This window comes from Oryx dammah, unplaced genomic scaffold (assembly GCF_014754425.2).
Source record: "Oryx dammah isolate SB20612 unplaced genomic scaffold, SCBI_Odam_1.1 HiC_scaffold_9, whole genome shotgun sequence".
Taxonomy (NCBI): domain Eukaryota; kingdom Metazoa; phylum Chordata; class Mammalia; order Artiodactyla; family Bovidae; genus Oryx; species Oryx dammah.
The window spans coordinates 41,082,938-41,100,342 of record NW_024070193.1 but is presented as its reverse complement, the minus strand read 5'-3'; the positions used below and the strand labels follow the sequence as shown (position 1 = coordinate 41,100,342).

The window sequence follows — 17,405 nt, the reverse complement described above, 5'->3', positions numbered from 1 at the left end:
CACCCTTATGGCAGAAAGTGAAGAACTAAAAGAGCCTCTTGATGAAAGTGAAAGAGGGGAGTGAAAAAGTTGGCTTAAAGCTCAACATTCAGAAAACTAAAATCATGGTATCTGGTCCCATCAGTTCAAGGCAAATAGACGGGGATACAGTGGAAACAGTAGCTGACTTTATTTTTCTGGGCTGCAAAATCACTGCAGATGATGATTGCAGCCATGAAATTAAAAGACACTTACTTCTTGGAAGGAAAGTTATGACCAACCTAGATAGCATATTCAAAAGCAGAGACATTACTTTGCCAACAAAGGTCTGTCTAGTCAAGGCTATGGTTTTTCCAGTGGTCATGTATGGATGTGAGAGTTGGACTACAGAGAAAGCTGAGTGATGAAGAATTGATGCTTTTGAACTGTGGTGTTGGAGAAGACTCTTGAGAGTCCCTTGGACTGCAAGGAAATCCAACCTGTCCATCCTAAAGGAGATCAGTCCTGGCTGTTCATTGAAGGACTGATGTGGAAGCTGAAACTCCAATAATTTGGCCATCGGATGCAAAGAGCTGACTCATTTGAAAAGACCCTGATGCTGGGAGGGATTGAGGGTGGGAGGAGAATGGGATGACACATGAGGTGGTTGGATGGCATCACCAACTCAATGGACATGGGTTTTGGTGGACTCCAAGAGTTGGTGATGAACAGGGAGGCCTGGTGTGCTGCGGTTCATGAGGTTGCAAAGAATTGGACACGACTGAGCGAATGAACGGACATTTATCCATTTGACTAATTCCAGAATCCCCCTCCTTGCCTCTGTTTTGATAAGCATTGTTATTTTTCTACATGGGTGTGTGTACTTGCCTATTCCAATGTGGAGGAACACTCTGACAAAGGCAACCAAAAAGACAGCATTGTTTAGACTCCAACCACCCCAAGTTTCAGTTAGAGCACTGAAATGACAATGGAAATAACTTTTCCTTGCTGTGTATAGTCTTGTGTGTGTGTTAGTTGCTCAGTTGTGTCTGACCCCATGGACTCTAGCTTGCCCGGCTCCTCTGTCCATGGAATTATCTGGAGTGGGTTGCCATATAGTCTTAGTGGGACTCAAAATCAAAATGTCCTACTTTCCCACAAGCAAAACACAGGTATGCCCCATAAGCACTTGGGTTTTATATAGTTTCCTCCAATTCTATAAGCTAACTAATACTCTTCCAATATTTTCTCTCTCTTGCTGACATTTATCAAAACCTATGGGATTTAAAACTGGGAGTCTCGTGCAATGAGCATTTTTGTAAAGACTGGGAAAAGAAAAGTTCACTTGAATGCTAAATGCAGTGTCACTGAACAGGGACAATAAGTCGGATGTTCTGCCTCTGAAGTTCAGTGGTATGATGATAACTATTACAGAAGCACAATTCTCTTTCCCTCTACTCAAATGACAAAAAAATTCTATTATTCAAAAAATTTTCTATATTTGAGTCTCCATTCCTATATTAAAATATGACCTATGTGCCTCTTCACTACACCTTTAACTTTGATACCAGAAGCCTATATCCCTTTTCTCCTCAGCACATGAAATATATGATAACCGTACTTAAGTCAATGAATAAAGGAGGGGTTCATTCTGTATTCATATCTTTCATTTTCCTCCACATTGCTCAGCTGCAATGAAGGTAGGTGGAAGAGATGAGAAGGACTTGCTGAGATACACTTTTTCACTGTATTTCTACATGCAGTGAAAATATTGTTATCATCCACATTACTCCCACATCAACAATGATGGTCTATTGCCCAGAGGAAACCTTTCTTTTTCAATCAAGGTGGATTAGAATTCTCTGAACCAAGAGAGGCTACTTTTCACAATAAATAGGTGATGACTTTGCAAACCAAAGCAGCAAGATGCTGGCTCTCAGTTACCAAAACCGTTAGGGCTGAAAGCACAAGTTCTTAACCCCAGAGCCCAAGCATTTTCTGCAGTACTTTTTATGTTGAGTGAAAGAGCACTCTCCATTTAGAAATCTGAGTCAAAATTCTTTCAAAGTGATTCTGTTTCATTTGAAACATCTAAAATGTTAAATGCTATTAAACAATTTTCTCTTGGGTTTTTTTTACATGACAACCTCTTCCTAAAATGTCACTCACCACCCCATTTAGGGCAGCCTTAGGGCAGTATTATCTGCTAACTCCTATTTACTCATAGCGTACATTACCAAAGAAAGTATTCAGCCATTCACTGTATAAGACATACCACCCGATGCTTTACCCCATTTTTCTCTTCTCATAAATTTATTACAGCATATAGCATATTAATGATAACTTTGAAAGCTAAAATTAGAAGACATTTCCAACTACAACCTTGGAGTTATACTATTATATACTATTATACTATTTATAATAGTATACTCTTATACTATTATAGAGTGGTTTTAAATTTAGTGTACATATACTGAGCCTAATCTCTGTTGGACATTATCCTAGATACAGAGTACCAAAAGTCAAACACAACATAATCCCTACCTCCAGTAAACTTACGTTCTAAAATAAATGAGTCACAGATATGCAATGTACAGGGTGGGGAAGACAGTCAATAATCTGTAATATCTTTGTATGGTGACATGCTGTATGTAGCTAGACTTGTCATGATGACCATTTTGAAATGTACAGAAATACTGAATCATGACATCATATGATAGGAACTAACACAGTGTTGTAGGTCAACTACACTTCACAAACAAACTCATAGAAAAACAGGTCAAACTTCCAGTTACCAGAGATAAGGGACAAAAGGAGGGGGAACTGGATGAAGGTAGTCAAAAAGTACAAACTTCTAGTTATAAGATAAATAAGTATCAGAGCTGTAATATACAACCTGAGAAACACAATTAACACTGGTATATATTATATATGAGACTTGATAAGAGATTAAATTCTAAGAGTTCTCATCACAATTAATGTTTTTCTATATCTTCAATTCTGAATCTATATGAGATGATGGATGCTCACTAAACTTATCGCGATAGTCATTTTGTGATGTAAAAAAGTCAAATCTTCATGGTAAGAAAAAATAAAAATAAACTCACATGCAAATGGGAGAGGATTAGATAGATTATAATGATTAAATGACATGCAACAAATACCATGATAGTTATGCACAAAGTGTTACAGAACTCTTAGAAGCAACACTCATTTATGAAGATGGAAGCCAAATAACATAAGTAAAGTCTTTCTAGATTAAGTAGTAAAATATTGAAATTATTCTAGATAATCTCCAGAATCACTGGGGAGACCAAGGAACCAAAGTCAAAAGATGAAACAAAGGATGACTAGGCTGTTAGAATCAAAGGTAAAAATAATAATAATAATGTACCACAGGGCCAAGTTCGCTTGGGCCCTGCTGCTGCTACTCTTGGAAATGGGAAGTAGGAGACGGAGACATGCTACCACTGCCATTTCATGCCAGATACCACATCTGCCCCTGGATCCTGGATACTACTGCTGCTGCTCTCAATAAAACGGAATTCCACTGTCCCTCCTTTGTGTCTCTAGCTCTTGATCTACCTATGGGGAGTATGCCTGAGTATGTCTGATTTGCCAAACTGGGTGACATGGCTGTGTCCTAACTTCAAGGGAGGCTGGAACATGAACTGCTGGCCTTTTGGCTCCACCATGATATGCACCCTCATTGTCTCACCATGACTTGGCAATTGGTTGATTCCATGACTTTATTCATGCAGAGGGACTTTACAGAGCTGTGCTATTTAAAAAAAGACACATGTACACACTGTGATCCAAAACAGGACCATGAAGGGAGGCTAAGTCAGGGGCAACTTTTTTCAAGGTGTTATGTTTTGGGAAAAGAGTTAGCTCATAGTTGGGCAGAAAGCAAAGGATTAGCAAAGGCACAGAATAATACCCACAGAAGGCTAACTGAGGTAGGACAAGAAATGTATATCTAGGGACTTGAAGTAGGAATCAAAGATGACAGGCATAGTATGGAGTAAGACTGGTGACTACATCAGGTACCAGGTGAGAAATAACCCACACTCCAGGCTAGCCATCTTTTGCTTAATCCTATGGAGTAAGGGTCTGAATTTGGCAATAAGGAGTTCATGATCAGAGCCACAGTCAGCACCCTGTCTGGTTTTTGTTGACTGTATAGAGCTTCTCCATCTTTGACTGAAGAGAATATAATCAATCTGATTTCGGTGTTGACCATCTGGTGATGTCCATGTGTAGAGTCTTGTGTTGTTGGAAGAGGGTGTTTGCTATCACCACTGTGTTCTCTTGGCAAAATTCTATTAGCCTTGCCCAGCTTCATTCCATACTCCAAGGCCAAATTTGCTTGTTACTCCAGGTGTTTCTTGACTTCCTACTTTTGCATTCCAGTCCCCTATAATGAAAAGGACATCTTTTTTGGGTGTTAGTTCTAAAAGGTCTTGTAGGTTTTCATAAAACCATTCAACTTCAGCTTCTTCAGCATTACTGGTTGGGGCACAGGCTTGGATTACTGTGATATTGAATGGTTTGCCTTGGAAACGAACAGAGATCATTCTGTCGTTTTTGAGATTGCATCCAAGTACTGCATTTTGGACTCTTTTGTTGACCATGATGGCTACTCCTTTTCTTCTAAGGGATTCCTGCCCACAGTAGTAGATATAATGGTCATCCAAGTTAAATTCACCCATTCCAGTCCATTTTAGTTCGCTGATTCCTAGAATGTTGATGTTCACTCTTGCCATCTCCTGTTTGACCACTTCCAATTTGCCTTGATTCATGCCTTGATTCCAGGTTCCTATGCAATATTGCTCTTTACAGCATTGGATCTTGCTTCTACTACCAGTCACATCCACAACTGGGTATTGTTTTTGCTTTGGCTCCATCCCTTGATTCTTTCTGAATTCTTTAGGGAAAACCACTAGACTATTCAGGTATGACCTAAATCAAAGCCCTTACGATTATACAGTGGAAGTGAGAAATAGATTTAAGGGACTAGATCTGATAGACAAAGTGCCCAATAAACTATGGACTAAGGTTCATGGCACTGTATAGGAAACAGGAATCAAGACCATCCCCATGGAAAAGAAATGCAAAAAATCAAAATGGCTGTCCAAGGAGGCCTTACAAATAGCTGTGAAAAGAAGAGAAGCAAAAAGCAAAGGAGCAAAGGAAAGATGAAAGTATCTAAATGCAGAGATCCAAAGAATAGCAAGGAGAGATAAGAAAGCCTTCCTCAGCGATCAATGCAAAGAAACAGAGGAAAACAACAAATTGGGAAAGACTAGATATCTCTTCAAGAAAATTGGAGATACCAAGGGAACATTTCATGCAAAGATGGGCTCAATAAAGGACAGAAATGGGATGGACCTAACAGAAGCAGAAGATATTAAGAGGTGGCAAGAATATACAGAAGAACTGTACAAAAAAGATCTTCATGACCCAGATAAACATGATGGTGTGGTCACTCACTTAGAGCCAGACATCCTGGAATGTGAAGTCAAGGGGGCCTTAGAAAGCATCACTATGAACAAAGCTAGTGGAGGTGATGGAATTACAGTTGAGCTATTTCAAATCCTGAAAGATGATGCTGTGAAAGTGTTGCACTCAATATGCCAGCAAATTTGGAAAACTCAGCAGTGGCCACAGGACTGGAAAAGGTCAGTTATCATTCCAATCCCAAAGAAAGGCAATGCCAAAGAATGCTCAAACTACTGTACAATTGCACTCATCTCACACACTAGTGAAGTAATGCTCAAAATTCTCCAAGCCAGCCTTTAACAATACTTGAACTGTGAACTTCCAGATGTTCAAGCTGGTTTTAGAAAAGGCAGATCAAATTGCTGACCTCTGCTGGATCATGGAAAAAGTAACAGAGTTCCAGGAAAACATTTACTTCTGCTTGACTATGCCACAGCCTTTGACTGGGTGAATCACAATAAACTGTGGAAAATTCTGAAAGAGATGGAAATACCAGACCACCTGACCTGCCTCTTGAGAAACCTATATGCAGGTCAGGAAGCAACAGTTAGAACTGGACATGGAAAAACAGACTGGTTCCAAATAGGAAAAGGAGTACATCAAGGCTGTATATTGTCACCCTGATTATTTAACTTATATGCAAGGTACATCATGAGAAATGCTGGGCTGGAAGAAGCACAAGCTGGAATCAAGATTGCTGGGAGAAATATCAATAACCTCATTGGAGAAGGAAATGGCAACCCACTCCAGTGTTCTTGCCTGGAGAATCTCAGGGACAGGGGAGCCTGGTGGGCTGCCATTTATGGGGTCACACAGAGTCGGACACAACTGAAGTGACTTAGCAGCAGATATGCAGATGACACCACCCTTATGGTAAAAAGTGAATAGGAGCTACAGAGCCTCTTGATGAAAGTGAAAGAAGAGAGTGAAAAGGTTGGCTTAAAGCTCAACATTCAGAAAACTAAGATCATGGCATCTTGTCCCACCACTTCACGGGAAGTCATTGGGGAATCAGTGGAAGCAGTATCGGACTTTAATCTTTGGGGCTCCAAAATCACTGCAGATGCAGATGGTGACTGCAGCCATGAAATTAAAAGATGCTTACTCTTTGGAAGGAAAGTCATGATCAACCTAGATAGCATATTAAAAAGCAGAGACATTACTTTGCCAACAAAGGTCTGTCTAGTCAAGGTTATGGTTTTTCCAGTGGTCATGTGTGGATGTGAGAGTTGGATTGTGAAGAAAGCTGAGCACCGAATAATTGATGCTTTTGAACTGTGGTGTTGGAGAAGACTCATGAGAGTCCCTTGGACCCAAGGAGATCCAACCAGTCCATCCTAAAGCAGATCAGTCCTGGGTGTTCATTGAAAGGACTGATGCTAAAGCTGAAACTCCAATACTTTGGCCACCTCATGCGAAGAGTCGACTCATTGGAAAAAACTCTGATGCTGGGAGGGACTGGGGGCAGGAGGAGAAGGGGATGACAGAGGATGAGATGATTGGATGGCATCACTGACTTGAATGAACTCCAGGAGATGGTGATGGACAGGGAGGCCTGGCGTGCTGCGATTCATGCGGTCACAAAGAGTCGGACATGACTGAGCAACTGAACTGAACTGATGGAGTAAGGGAAGCCCACGACAGATAACATAATTTTGTATTTGTTTTTTGAAAAGATGATCATGTTAGTTAAACAGATCCTATATTGGAAGAGCTGACCTGGAGGCATGGATAACTGAAGCTATGAACCATTAAGAATAAAGTGGGGCTCAGAACTAAAGTAACTGTAATGATAGTTAGGGATAAGATGTGCTAACAAATTGGGTGTGGGTTAAAATCTGAAGTACTGTGTTAACCGCTGAAGGTCCAAAAATTAAAATAATAAAGTTTCTTCTTGAGGAACTTAGTTTAATTTTAATCACAACTGAAAATAAATGATATCATGAGAGTGCTTGTGATTTTGTGTTTTGAAATTAAGTCCTTATTCAACACCTATAATTTAAAATGGGATCACTGAACTGTTCATTAAGGAAACACTCCAAGCAGATATTAAAATGTCTCAGAGTTTTCTATATTCACCATGATATAGACAGAGGCAAAACAAAATTGAAAAATCCTGAAAGTTAGCATAGAAATATAGATGGGAATATTGTGAATTATAGCCCTGTTGCATCGTACTGCTGTAACTTCTGTGTGGGGATGGTAACAGGGAAGAATGGAGTAGATTTAGGGTGGGGGTAACTATGACAAATCTAAGTAAACAGATCTAGGATATAATTTATGTGACTCACAAATCAAATATTTATATATTCTAAAAATTATATATCATAAGGTTTTCCTCTACATGCCATTTTACCCTCAATAAAGGCAAATGGAAACATCTGTTCGTCCTTTTCTCTTTCCTTAGCAAATATTTACTGAATGATTTCTATATGCCAAAATTAGGCTAGATGATGGAGAAGGCAATGGCACCCCACTCCAGTACTCTTGCCTGGAAAATCTATAGATGGAGGAGCCTGGTAGGCTGCAGTCCATGGGGTCACTAAGAGTCTGATACGACTAAGCAACTTCACTTTCACTTTTCACTTTCATAAATTGGAGAAATGGCAACCCACTCCAGTGTTCTTGCCTGGAGAATCCCAGTGACAGGGGAACCTGGTGGGCTGCTGTCTATGGGGTTGCACAGAGTTGGACCCGACTGAAGTGACTTAGCAGCAGCAGCAGCAGGCTAGATGATAGGGATCCGAGGCAAAGCCCTTGACCTCATAGAGGTTATAGTCAGGTGGGGAGGATCAACAACACAGCCAATGAAAGAAAGCATTGCATCTGTGAGGGAGGGAAGAGCAAAGGATTCTCTAATGAGAACGAAACCGTACAATGAACAAATCCAACTTGTTCCTGAAGTTAAAAAAAAAAAAAAAACTGAAGGCTGAATAATAGTTACTAATAGGCAACTAAACCTTCATCTAGCTATTCTAGGTAAAACTATTCTAGGTCAAGAGAAAGTACTAAATTAAAAAGTCTAGAGTTTACCTAATAATTATAAGACCAGCTGAAATAAGTAACTAAGTGATTAGCATGAAATACCAAAGGATAGTTCAAATATTCTTTCTGGTTTTGAGAAGTTGATATGTCTCATGACACCATGGCAGTCATGAAGCATGACTATTTGTGTCACGTTATGAAGCAGTGGTCATGAGATTCCCCTGAAAATTGTGACAAACTAGAGTAGTTATATGTGATGTCCTTACTCTCATAATCCTTGACCCAAATTTGGTTCAAAAGCTCTGGACTATATTAGTGCCTTACACGATCATAAGCACTTCTTTTGACCCTCACTTAGAAAAGAAGTCTTTATGTCTAATTTATATTACTTATTTTATTATGCTGACCTGAATTTTAAAGCACACTCGGAGTGAATAGGCTCTCATTCTGTGTGATATTAAGCAATAAATTGCTTTTGTTGATATTGCATGTGCAGCCATTCAAATAAACAGGGCAATTTATGCAAATATAACTGTTTTACAAAAATCTCATCATCTGAGAAAATCATGTTACAGTCCTCTCTGAAAGTTCAACAAGGAGCAGCATCCATGCATATTTATCCCATGACTATACATGAGAGGACAATTATTAAGTTCTTCCCTGGCAGCTTCAGTTCAGTCACTCAGTCATGTCCAACTCTTTGCGACCCCATGAATCGCAGCACGCCAGGCCTCCCTGTCCATCACCAACTCCTGGAATTCACTGAAACTCATGTCCACCGAGTCAGTGATGCCATTCAGCCATCTCATCCTCTGCCGTCCCCTTCTCCTCCTACCCCCAATCCCTCCCAGCATCAGAGTCTTTTCCAATGAGTCAACTCTTTGCATGAGGTGGCCAAAGTACTGGAGTTTCAGCTTTAGCATCATTCCTTCCAAAGAAATCCCAGGGCTGATCTCCTTTAGAATGGACTGGTTGGATCTCCTTGCAGTGCAAGGGACTCTCAAGAGTCTTCTCTGGCAGCTTAGAGAAGCTGAATATAAACTTCATGTCCCAGACAAATTAGATGGCCCCTTATTGAAGGACAGCTTTCTTTTCTGACATCATTGTCTTGAATTGTTCTATCAGTCTAACAAAGGAGCACATACCCGATGTTCTATGCCTACATGCATGGTGAAGATCCTTTAGGATCCAGTTTTATAAGTAGCCTTTGCTTAAAGACTTAAGCCTAAGTTTGGAACTGAAACACTTTAAAAGAGTGCAACTTTTACAGACATTTATAAAGAAGAATCACAATATTCAAACTGTTTTAAAAAATGGAAGTAACTCCTGGGAACCTTCCAGCAGAACATAGAAACATTATCCTTGAGCTTATGCTTGCTCTCTCCACTTACCCTCACATACACACAAATACACACACCTACCACATGAATAGGTCAACCCGAATAGCTCACTTCCTTTTCTTGGTATCTTCTTATACAGTGAAAGCATGTTAGTAAGAATAGCAACTCAGCTGTATTTTATACACACACACACACACACACACACACATACATAACCTTTGAGTTATGAATAAAGGCAAGTATTATCACTCCAGTTATTTTCAATCTTTCCAAACTCAAGCAATAACTTCAATAACTTCACTGATTTATAAGAAACTAGAGCAGAACACTAATAATTAGGCATCATTGGGTGTTGTGTCTCCCAAACAGGATTTAATTTATCTTATTCTTATTAATCTCATTCTCTATAAAAGGAATCTGAGACTTGGAAAGTTCAATTACGTGTCAAACATTACACAGAATACAAGCGATGGAAACCAGTATCCAAACCCATGTCTTTATGATACCTTTGCATTAGTTTATCATTAGAGGTAGTATCCCACACTACCTCTCCTTACATGCACCTTGACTTGTGTCTTTCTATAGGATCAAGTTCTAGAACTAGCACAGAAAGAAAGTAAACACTGAAAATTACCCTTGAAAGTTACCTAAAATTCCCTAAGAATATATACTTTCCTGAAATCTCAATAGGGCAAATTTTTATAATCCTTTTTCTTTTACTCTGAATTAGAATATATTGTTGTTCCTCTGAATGTCATAGAAGGTAGCTGGAGTCCTATAAGTCGTGGAAAATGAATATTTACCTCTATACACTGGAATCACCACTGCTTACAAATATGAGCAGCCCGAAGTGTCATCCACCTAAGAAATGGGGAATCATGCTTCCCATCTCAAGTTTTTTCCTAAGAAATACACATACTGAATGAGCAGACTTATCACACACCACTTCACTTATAAGTTTCCCTCCTCTTATTTCCTTCTTTCTTGGGGAGAGAGTAGGGAGTTGAATGCTGGGGGTCTGTTTAAGCATACAAATGAATTTACTTAAATTCATTGTACATATGGTATGGTTCCAGTGAAATTTAATATAAATGCATGTCAACTATCATAATGAAGAACTTATTGTAAGACATTACCTGAACTCAGAGTGTTTTCTGGCATTTCTGCAGCTGGCTTTTTAGTTACCCTCATGCCCAAATTCAAAGGCTTTCAGATTGAAGGGTTTTATCCTAGAGTGAAAGTGAAGTCGCTCAGTCGTGTCCGACTCTTTGAGACCCCATGGACTGTAGCCTACCAGGCTCCTCCCTCCATGGGATTCTCCAGGCAAGAATACTGGAGTGGGTTGCCATTTCCTTCGCCAGGGGATCTTCCCGACCCAGGGATCGAACTCATGTCTCCAGCATTCCAGGCAGATGCTTTAACCTCTGAGCCACCAGGGCTGCCAATAATTTTATTTTGAGCTGGGTCATTTCAATGTATGATTAGCTAAAATTATAAGCTGGGGAGTTCAGGTCATTTTACAAGGTCCTTTCCTTTTTGAAGAGTCATATACAGCAGACTTTGTATATGGAAAGTTTTCACCAAGTGACACTAGGTATAAACAACCATTGGAAACAGCACTGACCTGTCTATAGAATATAGACTTTTATAAAGGCCAACATTTGTCTTGATCCTGTCCTTTACTAAACAATCAAGATGATTTTGGCCTTTTGAACACTGCACATTTTGTAACAAAGTGGGTAGTACCCTTTGCTTTGTCCAGTACAAAGTTCAGTATTAAATTTGAGATTCGCCTGTGGAAATTCTGTAGAACAAGATGGTATCTGAACTTTATTTCTGAGCTTTATCTTACTATTTTACCCATATTTTCTCTTCATTTTATTCTACCCATTGGTTATTATGCCCATATTTTAGATATGTCTTTAAGTCAGCCTCTAACATTATTTTCGTTAAAGCAGAAGTCAAAGAAACAAACAAAGAAAGAAATGCATAGTTATCAAAAGTGGTTAGGCTGTTCTCTAAAGATTCATGAATTCAGCTGTTAATGAGTCTTATAAATCACAGCATGGAAGACACAAGTCCAGAGTTAAGACTTATTTCTTAATCAGAAAGTTTCTCACTGAATCACTCCACAAATGTTTCCCTTAGAAACAGCGTAGCTAGGCATACAGCAGTGACTCAGAAAGACACATTCTCGTTTAGAGTCTATGGGGCAGGATAGAAAATGACAGCAACAACAAATTATGCTAACCGGTGATAACTAGTGTGGGAGAGGTCACTAGAAACACAAGACCAAGCTCACAGAATCCAGAAGGTTTTGTATGCATGTGTGTATGAACCTAGAAATGGCATTAGGGATGAGCCCTGTAAATCACTAGGAGCTATGCAGTCAAAGGTGCTAAGAGTGACAGGATTTCAGCCAGAAGGAAGAGCGTAAGAATAACCCAGCCCTCCAGTGACATTTTCAAATGACATAATGATAAGGCTCTGAGTAAGAAGCACAAGATTCATGAAGCAGTCATGGCTCCCTTCTTTCAGCAGCCATGTACAGACACACCCTCCATACGCTGGGGCATCATATGTCTGAGGACATCTATAGACTGAAAGTCAAATGCTCCAAGCCATGTCTTCAGGATTTATGGTATCTGGGAGATGGTGATGGACAGGGAGGCCTGGTGTGCTGCGATTCATGGGGTCGCAAAGAGTCCGACACGACTGAGCGACTGAACTGAACTGAACTGAACTGAACTGAACTGAACTGAAGGCTCATGAGAAGAACCTCTGTTTCTATTGCTCTGTTTGTTTGTTGGTCTAAGAGTTAGTTAACTATTCTGATCAATGACACTTTGGATAATATCCTTACCACCAAAACCGAGGGCCAGACTTTAGCCTAAAAACTTTTTAGGAATACCGAAGCATGAAATTTTTCAAAAAAAAATCTATATTTACTAGATTCAACATTTCCATACGGGGAACCCAGCATATGCATTGTCATGATTCTTAAGTTTGAAGATTATGTCTCATTTTTATAAAATCTGTCAAACATTTGAACCCATTACCTTCCATTTTGAGTTTAATAGGCAAACATAAAAGAACCTTCTCCAAAAGCTTTCTAATAGAACTGTCTCAAAAGAATCTACAGTTTCAAAGGATATGTAAGTACACTCTACTGCCTGGATATTTCACTTAATTTGTTTTGGCCAAGTCATTCAGAGCCCTCATCATCACTCACCTTCAAAACACAGTGTGACTGTAGCTGGGTTTTCATAATTTAAGCAATTCTCTTCATTTTGGAGAGAGGCAAAGAGGAAGGACACATAGAGGCATATTCAGCCACATTTGCTTATTTTCCTTAGAGATAATGTAATCCACACTACCAGCTATTGCACAGAAGTCAGACAGCAGTTTTAGTACCTATTATTTTCTCTCTACTTCTTCCACTTTTAAGGGATTTTAGTTTCACAGCTTTGAATATAGTAGCTTCCAAATCACAACGTGCTATAAATGAGGACTCTGTAGATTCACTTCACAGGCAGCGGGGAATGTGAAGGTAGGAACAGGGGCTATGGTCAACCGTGTTCACTAACGATTAAAGAAGCCTGAAGCCACAGACATGTAAAGAGGGTCATCTTGATCACCGTGATCTCATCCTACCTGCCTCTTTGGATATCTGGGTGAAGGATTCCACACCTTTCTCTCCGTAACTTCCTTCCGATGCGAGAGTAGACACGTAATTCCAACCCAGGGCTTTTACAATGTCTACCATGGCCTGGGCTTGAAAGGAATCGGGAGGGACCACACGAGAGAAGAAGTCATAGCGCCGGTCATCACTTAACTCGGGTGCCGTTGATGCATAACTAATCTGGGGGATCTGAAAAGACAAGAAAGCACTATGTGAGGGCACCATCAAGATGGGAGAGATTCATTTGTACTTATGACAGTTTACTTAAAATACAGGTCTTGAGCTCCAAAGAGGATGTGTGTCTGCCAAACACTGCATGAAAGTGTAAACCACCTAAATGCAACCAAATGCATCTATTTTTGTGTTGTGACTTTTCTTTTTCTCCTCTTGGAGAAAGGAATGGGAATGGAGTGGGAATTACTTACATCATGGTGGTTAGGAGAAAAAATATATATAACCATTCTAACATTGTGAATAATGCTTTAGTTACTATACACTAATACAAACAAAAGACAGGACAGCCTATCTGGTATATAAAGGTTGATTTATTTGACACATCTTGAGAATGTCTGTGGATGAAATTAGCTGTCTAACAATGACTGAGTGCTTATCACCTGTGAGGAAATACCTAAGCAAGCTGCATGCATTATTTATTTTCCATAAGAACATTATGAAGTAGATCACTAACACCTGAAGACCAAGGCAAGAGGGCTCCCTGCCCTCCCATCACTTCAGTGGCTTATGCACTTTGGAAGGCCTTTCTCAAAATTTTCTTAGCTTCCATTTGGATGCTGAGAGAGGCTGACAGTCTTGATTGAATGACAGTGACCTCTGATTCCTATTTTGTTCCCTTTGCAGAATTATCTGACCCTCAGCTTCAATGTGATTAACCAAATGCCTCAAGAATTCTAGAACTTGTGTCTATATGGGTCATCCTATACCAAGACCCTGGTTCCAAGAGTGCAGTCTAATGAACAGAATACTCCTCTTGGCTGGCAAAGTATTTATGTCCCAGGATCATGTGAGATTGCAATACCTGAGTAGTCCTGATATAGTGATCTTAGTTAAAGCCAATTATGCATATAGAAAGAAGCCTAGGAAAAAAAATGTTCACCTGGGATCACAAATATACTAGGGAAAGACCCAAAGCAGCCATAGATGAGGAACATAGCTTAGAGTCTAACTCCAGGATCTCTAGGCTAGTTGTTTTTACAATGCAATACACTGTAGTTCTTTCTCTTAACAATAGCATGCAGTAGACCATGATAAGTACAATCTACCTACCTGTAAGAATGACCAACTTCTACAAAACTCTAGTTGTAACTCTCCTAGGATTTATCCCCAGAGAAAGCAATGGCACCCCACTCCAGTACTCTTGCCTGGAAAACCCCATGAATGGAGGAGCCTGGAAGGCTGCAGTCCATGGGGTCGCGAAGAGTCCGACAAGACTGAGCAACTTCACTTTCACTTTTCACTTTCATGCATTGGAGAAGGAAATGGCAACCCACTCCAGTGTTCTTGCCTGCACAATCCCAGGGGCAGCAGAGCCTGGTGGGTTGCCATCTATGGGGTCACACAGAGTTGGACACGACTGAAGCGACTTAGCAGGTCTCCTGGTTCTAACAGTATCGCATGACTGCTCAGTCACTAAGTCATGTCTGACTCTTTGAGACCCTATGGACTGTAGCCCTTCAGGCTCCTCTGTCCATGAGATTTTCCAGGCAAGAATACTGGAGTGGGGTGCCATTTCCTACTCCAGGGGATCTTCACTACTCAGGGATTAAACCTGTGTCTCCTGCATAGGCAGGTGAATTTTTTACCACTGAGCCACCTGAGATGGTGACTGCAGCCATGAAATTAGAAGACACTTACTCCTTGGAAGGAAAGTTATGATCAACCTAGACAGCATATTTAAAAGCAGAGACATTATTTTGCCAACAAAGGTCCATCTAGTCAAAGCTATGGTTTTTCCAGTAGTCACATATGGATACTAGAGTAGGACCATAAAGAAAGCTGACTGCCAAAGTTTTGATGCTTTTGAACTGTGGTGTTGGAGAAGACTCTTGAGAATCCTTGGACTGCAAGGAGGTCAAACCAGTCCATCATACAGGAGATCAGCCCTGGGTGTTCATTGGAAGGACCGATATTGAAGCTGAAACTCTAATACTTTGGCCACATGATGCAAAGAATTGTCTCACTGGAAAAGAGCCTGATGCTGGGAAACATTGAAGGTGTGAGCAGAAGGGGACAACAGAGGATGAGATGATTGGATGGCATCACCGACTCAATAGACATGAGTCTGGGTAAACTCCAGGAGTTGGTGATGGACAGGGAGGCCTAGCATGCTGCAGTCCATGGGGCCGCAAAGAATCAGACAGGACTGAGCGACTGAACTGAACTGAACTGAACCACCTGGGAACAGATGACCCACCATTTCCCATGCAGCCCGTCCCTGATGCAGTTCTGACTTATGACCACTAGGGGCAGGCTCTCCATTTTTGACTCAAAATCCAAAGCCAGTTTTCAGAAAGTCTCCAAGTCTCCTGATGGTCTTCATCTGAGTAATTTCTCAATTACAGGGGGAATGAAGGGCAAGGGAAAGAAAATGGGATTTTGCATTTAGAATATATGGAATAGAAGCCTGATGTTTCTGTTCACTTGTGTTTACTGGGTGAGTATTTAACTTCATTGAGTTGGTTACATTATTAATTAGAATAAGAATGCATTGGAATAACAAATGGGCATTGCTTAGTGTGATTCCTGGAATACATGGGGTATCAACAATCAAAATAGAGAAAATCATGTGTTTTCTTAATATATTTACCCATTCTCTACATTTGACTTCCCATTTTCTCTGTGACACACTAGCAAAAGCATTTCACTTACTGTCCTAAAAAATGTTTATATATTCCTAGTATTATTGCTTTAGAAATAATATTTACTATTTATTTAAATCTTCATCATGTAGCAAGAATATTCTAAAAGTTTAGAGAGGGATTTCGTTTTATTCATTTATTTTTGTTGAAATATAGCTTATTTACAATATCATGTTAGTTTCATATGTGTGAAGTGAAAGTCACTCAGTTGTGTCTGGCTCTTTGCAATCCCATGGACTATACAATCCATGGAATTCTCTGGGCCAGAATACTGGAGTGGGCAGCCTTTCCATTCTCCAGGGGATCTTACCAACACAGGGATCAAATCTAGGTCTCCCGCATTGCAGGTGGATTCTTTACAGCACAGTAGTTCAGATACACACACATACACACACACCTATGTGTGATATATAGGGTTTCCCTGTTGGCTCAGACAGTAAAGAATCTTCCTGCAATGCAGGAGACCATGGTTCAGTTCCTGGGTCAGGAAGATGCCCTGGAGAAGGTAATGGCAACCCATTGCATTATTCTTTCCTGGAGAAATCTATGAACAGAAGATCTTGGCAGGCTACAGTCCATGGGATATACACACAGAAATATATTCCTTTTCAGATTCTTTTCCCTTATAGATTAACACAAAATATTGAGTATAGCTCCTGTGCTATACAATAGGTCTTTGTTGGTTATCACTGAAAGTTCTATATGCATCCCCTTATCTAACCATCTGTAAACATTCTTCATTATACTTTTTATACTGCACTAGGGCTTTCCTGGTGCTCAGATGGTAAAGAAGCTGCCTGCAATGCATGAGATCTGGGTTTGATCCCTTGGTTAGGTTAGGAAGATCCCTTGCAGAAGGAAATGGCTACCCACTCTAGTATTCTTGCCTGGGGAATCCTTTAGGACAGAGGAGACAGTCTATGGTATTGCAAAGAGTCCAGTACGACTGAGTGACTAACACTTTCACTTCACGTCATACAATTATTAAATCATTTTATGAAAGAGGAAATTAACCCCTAAAGATAGAATATAAGCTTGCTTCAGGTCACAAAGTTGTAAGAC

General features: G+C 40.1%; 1 protein-coding gene across 1 annotated transcript in view; it reads right to left on the bottom strand.

Moving 5' to 3' along the window:
* Positions 1 to 17,405, bottom strand: part of GRM7 (glutamate metabotropic receptor 7) — a 638,108-nt gene that overhangs the window by 336,415 nt on the left and 284,288 nt on the right. The window contains exon 3 of the mRNA XM_040245962.1: positions 13,440 to 13,656. Coding sequence (XP_040101896.1) covers positions 13,440 to 13,656 — 217 coding nt within the window. The remainder of the gene's footprint in view (positions 1 to 13,439; positions 13,657 to 17,405) is intronic.